The 12670-nt window shown below is 36.8% G+C and overlaps 2 protein-coding genes across 2 annotated transcripts; both read left to right on the forward strand.

Moving 5' to 3' along the window:
- Nucleotides 1-1797: 1797 nt before the first annotated feature.
- LOC139033709 (olfactory receptor 4C46-like) lies at nucleotides 1798-2736 on the forward strand. The gene has a single exon (XM_070463189.1). It carries the CDS (start codon nucleotides 1807-1809, stop codon nucleotides 2734-2736), a length of 930 nt encoding a protein of 309 aa, XP_070319290.1. The 5' UTR covers nucleotides 1798-1806.
- A 7193-nt stretch (nucleotides 2737-9929) lies between these two features.
- Nucleotides 9930-10868, forward strand: LOC110123149 (olfactory receptor 4C46-like). Its single transcript, XM_020870912.2, has one exon. The coding sequence runs from the start codon at nucleotides 9930-9932 to the stop codon at nucleotides 10866-10868; it is 939 nt and encodes a 312-aa protein (XP_020726571.2).
- Nucleotides 10869-12670: the final 1802 nt, after the last annotated feature.

The raw sequence follows: 12670 nt of genomic DNA on the forward strand, positions 1-12670 counted from the left end.
ATTCCAAGCAGGAACAAGGATAAATCTTTCTTGGATCAACTGCTATGAGCATATGAGTTCCTTTGGCTTCTCCCAGTGTACTGCATATTTAAAAGTTTCTCTGTATTATTATTCAAATTGTCAGTTCTTCCTGTCTTCTAGCTGCATATAGAGCCATAAGAGAAACTGAAGTTGCTTTGCGTTTTCACAGCAGTCTGATGGATATACTCATATGTGTTTCCTCAATCAATTCTCATGACAGACATAATGTTCCCACTTGATACTAGAGGAAACATGGGTGTAAGTTGACAAGAAATGTACCCTGGATCAAAAGCTGCAAGTAGAAAAGGCAAGATTCTAACATGGTCTTTAGATTCTCAAGTCAGTATACTTAACCACTGGGATCACCATTTCAACATTTCACAGAAGAGTTTGTGAGTGTATGATTTCTATGGAAATTGTGGTAGGAAGGAAATGGGGGTGAAAGAAAGACAAAGATAAAATGGACCTTCAATGAAAGCAGCACAGCATAGTTTTCAACATTTGGGAATTCCAGTATGTTACACTGTGTGTGGTTGTGTCCGAGTCTGTGTGTGTATGTATTTCTGACTGTCAATGAAATTGCTTCATATATTCTTGACTCTGATGTACTATCAAAGCAATTATAATTATTACTGTTATAGCTCATGTTAAAAGGGAGAGTTCTAATTCAGTGTAAATTTAAACTTAACAATAAGGGATTCATTTTAAGAGTTTGGAAGGGGAAAAAGATATAATCTGAAGTAATTTTACACCTGTCTTTCATTAGTTGTTCTATTGGGGCAGGAACCTAAATACATAATTAAAGTAACTATAATAATTATTGTTATTATTATGGTCATATCAAAGGAGTTTGCTGGCTTAATATTATTTACTATATAATATCACAATATAAGGTGTATGTAAGAATGTAGAGGAAAAAGAACATAAGAAGTATAATCTGATATAATCTTGACTTTGCACTTTATTAGCTGCTTGATCTTGGCAGGATCCTTAATTTCTCTATTTTTCTCTTTCTGATATGTAAAATATGTATAAAAATGATGGCAGTAAACATCCTAAAGATTTTTAATGAGGATTAAATAACCAAATGCCTGAAAAAAAAAAAACCACAAAGTAAATGTTCATTAAGTTTTTTAAATAATTTTATTGGAGAATTTTTAATTTAAATTAAGATTTAGTTAATAGTATCATTAGTATTACTAATTAACATTAGTTTCTGAGATTATGTGCAAATTCCAGGCTGCTATCATGCCATGCCCATGTAAACTATTCATTAAGTATATCAGCTATTATAAAACTATCAGGTTTAGGCAATTGGATTATCAATTCTATTACAATAGCCCCTGTATGTTTTCCTTACTTTCTCATTACCAATGCAAGGGTACACTTAATGTCAACTAATACAAATAGTTTGATAATGACATTAAATTCTCTGGTTTCCATCCCTTTACTGAATCCCAGCCTACTTCATCCAAGTCCATGAAAATTTTACTATACTTGTATGCAAGATTCCCTCTTTCTCAAAACCCTCTTCTCCACTACATTCATATTCAAGAATTCATATAAATTCTTATACTCATATTTTTATATTCTCATACACTCATATCTAAGTAATTTTCAGTGTTTCAGAATTATTTTCTTTTATCAGAAAAAGTCATAAAATGTATAATACAGTATAAACTATGGATTAATTATAATTTACATTGATAGGCTTACTAAATTCAAAGTAGAACTAATAAACTGTAACTTTTTTCAGGTAACATCATTAGTTATAACTTGAGACACATGGAGAATAAAAACAACGTGACAGAGTTCATTCTTCTGGGACTAACACAGAATCCAAAGATGCAGAAAATCATATTTGCAGTGATTTTGGTTGTCTACTTCGTGTCTATGGTAGGGAATGTGCTCACCTTGGTCACCATCACCACCAGCTCATTACTGGTGTGCTCCATGTACTTTTTCCTAGCTCATCTCTCTTTTATTGATGTCTGCTATTCCTGTGTCAATACCCCTACATTGATTGTAGATTTGCTCCGTGAAAAGAAAACCAGCTCTTTCAATGAATGCATGACCCAAATCTTTGGAGAGCATTTGTTTGCAGGTGCTGACATCATTCTGCTGACTACAATGGCCTATGACTGCTATGTGGCCATCTGCAAGGCCTTGCACTACACAACCCTCATGACCTGGCAGATGTGTTGGTTGCTAGTGGGAGTGGCATGGACAGGAGGTTTTCTTCATTCAACCATTCAGATCCTCTTCATCTTCAGGCTACCCTTCTGTGGCCCTAATGTCATATACCACTTTATGTGTGATCTGAACCCTTTGCTCGAACTTTCCTGCACTGATACCCACACTCTAGGTCTCTTGGTTGCTGCCAACAGTGGGTTCATCTGTCTGTTAATCTTCCTTCTCTTGATTAGCTCCTATACAGTCATTCTGCTCTCTTTAAGGACATGGAGCTTGGAGACGTGGCAAAAAGCCCTCTCCACCTGTGTCTCCCACATCATGGTGATCCTCTTATTCTTTGTACCCAGCATATTTGTGTACATGAGACCAGCGGCTACTTTCCCTATTGATAAAGGAGTTGATGTACTCTACACTGTCATAGCTCCCATGTTAAATCCATTAATCTATACCTTGAGAAATGACCAGATTAAAAATGCAATTAGGAAATTATTTAATAGAAAAGTGAATTTAAGTGATAAATAAAATGTGCTTGGAGCCCAATGTTCAGTCAACTGATGCAAAGATCAAAATGGATATTATGAGTAAGGAAAACCTATGTGATGAAGAAAAAAAAAGAAACAGTTGAAATCAGAGCTTCTACAAGTACAGAAGAAGAAATGGATGGAAGAAACAATAGAAGAATCTCACCTGGGACTTTGCAGCTTATGGGAAAAGTTCTACAAAATTGGAACTTAGTCTTACTAACTTTGTCTCTGTATACAGATTTATAAGCTTTTATCCCAACAGAATTAAATAAACAAAACATTCAGTGATATTTAGCAGTAATCTCTAATGCTATGCAAAAAGGTAAGTGCTGCTATTAGCCCCATTTTACAGGTGACTAAACAAAGAGAAAAGGGGATGATCCAAAACAAAAACCTTGGAGAACCAGTAATCAGAATCTAACTGCCTCTCAGACCATGTTCTTCACTGCTGTGATATACTGACAGGCAGTGCAAAAGAAAAGTAATGTAATTACACCAGATAACTATATAGCTCATTATATATATATATATATATTATATATATATATATATATATAATATATATATATATATATCTGTTATCTGTTATATTAGACTATATAGTTAACAGCTATAGTTATAGTTAATAACTATATAATTATATTAGTTATCTGTTTATATTAGACTATATCCTGTTTATATTAGCCTATATATATACATATACATGCATATGTTCATTATACACTACTCAATTCCCATGTTTTTATTAGTAGCTCTGCTCATTTTAACATAAAATAGTGGGTGATACTACTTTGATTACATATATTTAACTATTTTAGGAGTGTTAAACCAATGGGCCATTTAAACTCTAAGGCATAAGTAACATTATTACCCAGTACCCAAATATCCTTTTAGATATTTTCATCCAGAAAATAAACAGAGAACAGTATCATTATTACCTAAAACCAAGACTGCCTAAGTGCCTAGTGACATTGCTGCTGCTGCTGCTGCTAAATCGCTTCAGTCGTGTCCTACTCTGTGCGACCCCATAGACGGCAGCCCACCAGGCTCCCCCGTCCCTGGGATTCTCCAGGCAAGAACACTGGAGTGGGGTGCCATTGCCTTCTCCAGCAGAGTGACATTACAAGAAAGGAAATGACAGATACATATCTCTTTTGAACATATGCACCAAGATATTAAACAATATATGTGAAATCAATCAATGTATTTCATAACAAATCATCATGACCGTGTGTAGGTTACACAAAGAATAAAATATTATGTAACATTCAATAATTGATCAATGATACTAAGTTTATAGGATAAAGGAGAAGAATCACATGACTATTTCAATAGATACATGCAAACTGATACATTTCAATTTAGATTTATAAATAAAAATCCATTTGAGCATTTTCAGTGGCTTTAGTGTTGTCTGACTCTTTCCAAGATCATGGACTACAGCCTGCCAGTCTCCTCTGTTCATGGGATTTTCCCAGCAAAAATACCGGAGTGGGTTGTGATGCCCACCTCCAGGGGATCTTCACCACCCAGGGTTCAAATGAACATCTCCAGTATCTCCTGCATAGCAGGCAATTTCTTTACTGGTGAACTATCAAGGAGGGCTTGAGTGAAAACTATATTTTGTCAAATGAATTTTAAAAAAGCAAATTACTCAAGCTTATAAAGAGCATTTATATAAAACTCACAGCTAACATCATACTTCATGATGGAATCTCTCTAAGATTGAAAACAAGTCTTTAACTTTCAATTTCAGTTCCGCATTGTAACCTAGCAATTGAAACAAGTTAAGAAAAATAAATAAAAGACATATGGATGAGAAAAGAAGTGACAAGATTACAAAAATATATTTATGGGCAAATATCATCATGGTTTTCCAGTGGTCATGTATGGATGTGAAAGTTGGACTGTGAAGAAAGCTGAGCACCAAAAAATTGATGCTTTTGAACTGTGGTGTTGGAGAAGACTCTTGAGAGTCCCTTGGACTGCAAGGAGATCCAACCAGTCCATCCTAAAGGAGATCAGTCCTGGGTGTTCATTGGAAGGACTGATGCTGAAGCTGAAACTCCAATACTTTGGCCACCTCATGCAAAGAGTTGACTCATTGGAAAAGACCCTGATGCTGGGAGGGATTTGGGGGCAGGAGGAGAAGGGGATGACAGTAGATGAGATAGCTGGATGGCATCACCGACTCGATGGACATATGTTTGAGTAAACTCTGGGAGTTTGTGATGGACTGGGAGGCCTGGTGTCCTGCAATTCATGGGGTCTCAAAGAATCGGACACGACTGAGTGCCTGAATTGAACTGAATCATCATGGTATAGGTAGAAAATGAAAGTGAAAGTTTCTCAGTTGTGTCCGACTCTTTGTGACCCCATGGACTGTAGTCCATGGAAAGAAAATATAAAGGACTCTACAAAAAATCAAATGGACCTAATTAATTTATAAGGGTCACAGGATAAAATGTCAACAAATAATACTGAATGCATTTCTATATAAACAACTATTAAAAATTGAAATTAGACGCAACTTGCTATGTAAAGTACTGTTAAAAACATAACGTTTCAGGGGTACATTAAAAAATACGGTTAACACTTGTATATGAAAACCAGAAAACACTTCTGATAACGCAAATATGTAAGTAAAGGGAGAGATATGCTATGCTGCTAAATTAACAGACTCAAGATATTTATCATATCAATTACAACTTTAATGCAGTTCCATTAAACATCCTATAACATATTTGAAAGAAGTCACAATCATATTTGAAAAATATATAGAAATATAAACTTTAAAAAAATCCTGGAATAGTAGTTTCAAAGAACGCAATACATATGGAGAATATTTTCTATCTAAAGTCAATACTTACTAGATATGTGCCCATTTTTTCAAGTTTGTCCAATTTGCTCATTTATCATTGTTCATAATATTATTTTATGCTTTTTGTGTGCTGTTTTCCTTTTTTATTTCTGTGGTATTGGTTGTTATTTCTCCTCATTCATTTCTTTTTATTACTATTTTTTCTTGGCCTGTGTTTGGCCATCATGTGGCTTGTGGCCTTTCTCTGATGCAACTTCTCTAGTGCCAGCACAAGGGCTTCTCACTGTGTGAGGGGGCTTTGGCGCATGCATAGTTCTTACTGAGGAGCATGTGCTCTAGAGAGCTAGGACTCCAGAGCGTGCAGTCTCTAGGCTCAGCATCTGTGGCATGTGGACCTAGAGCACATGAGTTCTCTAGCTGTGGCGTGTTCGTCGCTCCATGGCGTGTGGGCTCTTAGTATCTTTATCAGGGATCAGACCTGCCTTCCCTGCAATAGCAGGTGGATTCCTAACAACTGGACCACCAGAGAAGTCCCTAATTTCTTATTTTGCTTATTAGTGTCCTCTGCCTTCTCTTTTTGGTGAATCTGGCCTGAAGGTTTGTTTCCTTTTCTTTTTTTTTTTTTTTTTCATTTTGTTTACCTTTTCTAAGAAACAGCTCTTGGTTTTACTGATTTTTTACATTTTTTAATTCTCTATTTTATTTATTTTCATTCAGCAACACTACTTATGTGTGTATATTGGGACAAAACTATAATTTAAAAAGATATATTCATACATTTTCATAGCAACACTATTCACAACAAGCAAGACATGGGGGAAAAAAACTAAATTTCTATGCATATATCTTTAAAATGTTCACAGTATTAGTCACTAAGTAAAGTGAATTAAAACCAGAGGAATTTATTGCTATGTGCCTCCTAGAATAACTGAATGAAAAATAATATAGAATTAGAAGAAAGTAAGAACAATACTTGTGTTTGATTTAAGCCTCCTTTCACAGACTTCTGTTGTGGCTTCAGAAGGTGAAGAATCCTTCTGAAATGCAGGAGACCCAAGTTCAATCCCTGTGTCAGGAAGATTCCCCAGGAGAAGGAAATGACAATCCACTCCAGTATTCTTGCCTCAAAATTTCCATGGACAGAGGAGTCTGGTGGGTTACAGTCCATGGACTTGCAGAGTCAGACCCGACTGAGCAACTAAAACTTTCAAACATCTGTGCTTTAGATATCTCACCACATGTTTAATGTTGCCTAGTGATCGTTGCTGACCATCACATGGCTCCCAGAGATAAATTATTTATATCCTATTAGACTTTCTATTTACATCCATAGCCCTCTGAGGAATGTGAAAAATGGGTTTGGGATTTAATTACTCTGAAAAAAATACCAATAATTTTATGCCCTCATTGCTCTAACTCTCAAGTAATCAATATGCAGTTTCAGAAAAGTTTTAATACTGATAAAAAATAGAAGTTTTTTTTTTTGTCTGAGATGAATCCGTAAGTTAACTGGAATGATGCTGGAATTATGCCATCATTGGTATTTACATGACATTCAATTTTCTTAGAACCCAGGTTCAGAGAGAGAAAGAGGACTCACATATTTTGGTTCCCAGTGCAGAGAATACAATTCCCTACCTAGAATGGGTGTTTCTCAAACATGTCTCTTAAGAATACCCACTTCTAAGACAAAGCCTTTCCATCAAAGGAGATAATTAATTCCAAGGAGAGAAAATAACATCTACAAGAGGAGGTCCTTGAACGTTTGTGGAAACCTGTTTAAATATTCATGCATTACAGGTGAAAATTTTTTATCATTTACATCTCCAGAGAAGATTCATCAAGGTTGGAATGAGTCACTTTTATGTATTTCCACCACTCTTTCTCCTTCTTGTGTCTGGGACTACAACCATTTTATAGAAGATGATTTCTGCATAATGTTCAAAATTGATCCATTCTAAATTCAAGTCCCAGGTTGTCTGTGAAAACTTTGTAAGTCTTTCATCTAGAAGAAAAGATTTAGATTTATAAAAACAATGACATGTCTACTGTGACACTCAGTAATCTGACTCGTGTCTTTATGACTATGTCATATCTTTCAAACTGAAAGTTACTTAGCCCAAGAGGAAGTCAATTTAAAATAGAATTAGTTCTGAACACTCTCAGATATCACTAATATCTTCTAAAGATCAAAAGGTAAGTGTATTAAATGCTTATTAACAGCGGTTACTTTATATATTTATATATATATATTAATCATGCTATAACACTTTTCAAATACAGCAACAGAGCATTACATCTTCACCCATTCCCTCAAAAGACAGTTAATGAATATCACTAACCTAGTCTGATAGATGAAAAACTTAAGACTCAGAGAGATTGAGAAATTTAAACGAGCCAACTCTCCATCCCTAGATATTCTTCTTTGGCAGGAGACATTTCTTTTGATAATTTAAATTAATAATGAGAATGAAAACAAAACTTAATACACTCCACACTCAAAAAGCCACAGATGGCTTAAAAGGCAAAAGTCATCCTCTTTTTATTTCAAGCAAGCACATAGGTAATTCTTTCAAGGATCAACTGCTATGAATGATATGCGTCCTCCTGGCTTCTTTAAAAATAATAATAATATTGTAGATGTTTCTCCCCATTTTATTGCATGGTTAAATATGTTTCTCTGTTTTATTACTCAAAATATCAAATCTTTCTACCTTCTGGGTGCATAGAAAGTCATAAAAATAAGTGAAGATCCTTTGTGTTTTCACAGCAGTGTGATGAATATGTTCATATTTGTTTCCTCAATTAATTATCATAAGAGCCTGTGAGGTGGACATATTGTTCTCACTTGATACTAGGGGAAACAAGAATGTAAGGTGTCAAGAAATATACCCAAGATTAAGGAATTTTAAATGGGGAAAGGCAAGATTCTGATATTATCTTTTTGATTCTCAAACCAACATTTTTCACCACTGGGATCATCATTTCAACATTTTACAGAACAGTCTGTTCATGATTTGTAAGGAAATTAAGGGAAGAAGAAAATGAGGTGAAGGAGAGAAAAAAAAAAACTAATTTGGCCTTCAATGAAAGCAGTGCCACATAGTTACTAACATTTGGGATTCCAGTGTATTATATTGTGCATATATGTGTCTGGGTCTGTATGTATGTGTATTTTCATTGTCAATGAAATTGCTTTGTATATACTTACTTCTGAAATACTATTTAAGCAATTCTAATTATTGTAGTCATGTCAAAAGGAATTTACTAACTCAACATTGTATATTTTAGCCTAATATAAAGGATGTGTTATAAGACTTTTCAGTAAAAAAGAGATGAGAAGTATAATCTGAAATAATCTTATATCTGCCTTTCATTTGTTGCTGGATTTGGGGCAGGATCTTTATCTTCTGTATTATTCTATGTCTGATGTGTAAAATAAGTATAAAAATGATGGCAGTAATCATCTGACAGGTTTGTAACAAGGATTAAATAACCAAATGTCTGAGAAAAAATATTAGCACATAAGTGTTCATTAAATTTAAAAAAAAACACAATTTTATAGAAGTATTGTTGATTTAAATGGAGATCTGTCTTTCCAGGTGGTGCCATGGTAAAGAATCTGCCTGCCAATGCAAGAGATGCAGAATACATGCGTTCAATCCCTGAATCATGTAGATACCCCATAGGAGGAAGTGGCAACCCACTCGAGTATTCTTGCCTGGGAAATCCCATGGACAAAGGAGCCTAGCGACTATAATTCATGTGTTTGCAAAGAGTCAGACATGACTGAGTATGCTTGCACTCCCACAATATTATCATTAATATTACTGCTAGCTTTAGTCTCTGAGATTATGTGCCAAATTGAGAAAATAATACCATTTACAGTTTGTTTTCAAGTAGCACCCATGGAAATCAGTCATTATATAATTTTATTAGCTACAACAAAGTTATTGGATTTAGGCAATTGCTTTGGCAACTGTATTACAGAAGCTCCGAGATTTCACTGTTCTTTCATTACCAGTGCACTGACAGAGTTAATATTAACTAGTCTCATAACAGGCTTACATCTGCTTCCATCCCCTTAGGGAAACTCAGCTCACTCCATCCTAGTACACAAAAATCTTTACTAGATCTACATACAAGATTTTCTCTCAAAACCCTCTTCTTTGCTACATTCATATTCTCAGATTCTTACAGTCATATATAAGCAATATTCAGCAGATTGGAACATTATCTTTTATCACAAAAAAAAGCCATAAGAATCTAGGCATGTGTTATTTACTAGGCAGAGATGTTTAATGAACTCAAGGTTGAACTAAAATAAGATCTTTTTTCCCCCTGCCCCAGGTTATGCGGTTAACAATAACATGAGGTGCGTGGAGAAGAGGAACAATGTGACAGAGTTCATTCTCCTGGGGCTGACACAGAATCCAAAGATGCAGAAAGTCATATTTACAGTGTTTTTGGTTGTCTACATTGTCTCTGTGGTAGGAAATGTGCTCACCTTGGTCACCGTCACCACCAGTCCATTATTGGGGTCTCCCATGTACTTTTTCCTGACTCATCTCTCTTTTATTGATATCTGCTATTCCTGTGTCAATACCCCTAAACTGATTGTAGTTTCACTTCACAAGAAGAAAACCAGCTCTTTCATTGAATGCATGTGCCAGATCTTTGGGGAGCATTTATTTGCAGGTGCTGATGTCATCTTGCTGACTGCAATAGCCTATGACTGCTATGTGGCCATCTGCAAGCCCTTGCACTACACAACCATCATGAACTGTCAGGTGTGTTGGTTGCTAGTGGGAGTGGCATGGGCAGGAGGCTTTCTTCATGCAACCATTCAGATTCTCTTCATCTTCAGGTTACCCTTCTGTGGCCCTAATGTCATAGACCACTTTATGTGTGATCTGAATCCTCTGCTTGAACTTGCCTGCACTGAAACCCACAGTCTAGGGCTCTTTGCTGCTGCCAACAGTGGGTTCATCTGTCTGTTGAACTTCCTCCTCTTGGTTGGCTCCTATACAGTCATCCTGCTCTCTTTAAGGACACGCAACTTGGAGGCGAGGCAGAAAGCCCTCTCCATGTTGATCTCCCACATCACAGCGATCCTCCTGTTCTTTGTGCCAAGCATATTTACTTACATGAGACCAGCAGTCACTTTACCTGCTGATAAAGCAGTTGCTGTACTCTACACTATGATAACCCCCATGTTAAATCCCTTAATCTATACCTTGAGAAATGACCAGATGAAAAATGCCATTAGGAAATTGTGTAGTAGAAAAGTGATTTCAAGTGATCAATAAAATGTGCTTGTGTTCCAATGTTCATTCAACTGATGCAAATGTCAAAAGGACACTATTGGTGAACACGCATTATCAGTTAAGAATATCAATGAGATGAAGAAAATAATAACCAACAGAAATCATCGCTTCTGCAAGAAGGGGAGAAGAAAGTAATGCAAGAAATGATAGAATAACCTAGCAGAGGACAACTCGTATTATTTAAAATATTCTGCAAAATTGGAGACTGATTTTACTAGTATCATCAGTGTATATACACCCATAAACTTTAACCCTAGTAAAATGAAATAAAATAAATAACTCACTGACACTTAGCAGTCATTTCTATAATAACTCAAAGAGGTAGGTATGTTTTTATCCCCATTTTAACAGGTGAGTAATAAACATAAAAGAGGATGATCCTAAACAAAAAAAAATTGAAGATCCAGTAATCACAGTGTTATTTCCTCTCATTCCATGTTCTTCACTGCTGTGATATACTGTCGGGCAATTCAATAGTAAGATAATATAATTATACTGTTACCATTTATTAAGACAACAGCAATCCTGTACTATCTATTTATCTATCTTTCTGTCTCTCTATATATATATACAAATATATATTTGTTATACATATTTTTAATTGACTCTATAAACTAGTATATGTACTGTCTTTTATTACATGTATTTATTCAGATACGTAACTAAATCACATATTTTCACTTACTCTGTTCATTTTTATATATCATAGCGGGTAGTAATATGCTAATTGTAACACCGTGTTATGTAACTATTTTTTAAATACAAAATGAATGTGTCATTTAAACTCTAATATAGGGGGAGGAGCCAAGATGGCGGAGGAATAGGACGGGGAGACCACTTTCTCCCCTACAAATTCATCAAAAGAACATTTGAACGCTGAGCAAATTTCACAAAACAACTTCTGATCGCTAGCAGAGGACATCAGGCGCCCAGAAAAGCAGCCCATTGTCTTCAAAGGAGGTAGGACAAAATACAAAAGATAAAAAGGGAGACAAAAGAGCTACCGACAGTGACCCGTCCCGGGAAGGGAGTCTTAATAGAGGAAGTTTCCAATCACCAGGAAACCCTCGCACTGGCGGGACTGGGGGAAGTTTTCGGCAATCTAACTGGGAGGAAAAATTAAATAAGGCCCACAGATTATGTGCCTAAAAGCAACTCCCAGCAGAAAAGTACCCCAGACGCCCGCACCCGCCAGCAACAAGCAGGGGCGGCATTGCTTAGGGTAAGGACCGGCCTGAAGACCCTGAGAGCAATCGGAGGGAGCTTTTTTTAAACGGTGGGACAAAATTAACCGGCTGGAACACACTGCCTGCGGTTCGCAAAACAAAGGGACTGAGAAAGTCCAGAAAAGAGCCGGCCCGTCCCCGCTGGAGGTAGGAGGCAGGGGGAAGGGGAAAAGGGCAAACTCAGCCCCTGAGAAGCCACCCCCTCCCACATTGCAAACAGGCCCCTGGTTCCTATCTAAAGACTTCCTGAGACCTGACTGGCGGCGCGCGCTGGGGTCGCAGAGGGGAAAAGCGCGCCGTACCCGGAGAGAGGGCGCGCAAGCCTCTGGCTGCCTGGGCCGCTCAGGCCAGGAAAGGCACAAAACGCAGGCGCAACCGAATCCGCACTTTGGTGGAGTACCAGAAAACTGGAACCGCACTCAACCCAGGGCCTGCTCCATATAGAGCAGCCAGGAGCCTGAGCAGTGTAGACGGGGAAAGCACTGACACCCGTGAGCGGGGCAAACCCCGTGTGGCCGGTGAGTGCTAGCCACACGGAGCAGTATCTGTCTGCAGCAC

The sequence above is a fragment of the Odocoileus virginianus genome, unplaced genomic scaffold (genome assembly GCF_023699985.2).
Source record: "Odocoileus virginianus isolate 20LAN1187 ecotype Illinois unplaced genomic scaffold, Ovbor_1.2 Unplaced_Scaffold_39, whole genome shotgun sequence".
Taxonomy (NCBI): Eukaryota; Metazoa; Chordata; class Mammalia; order Artiodactyla; family Cervidae; genus Odocoileus; species Odocoileus virginianus.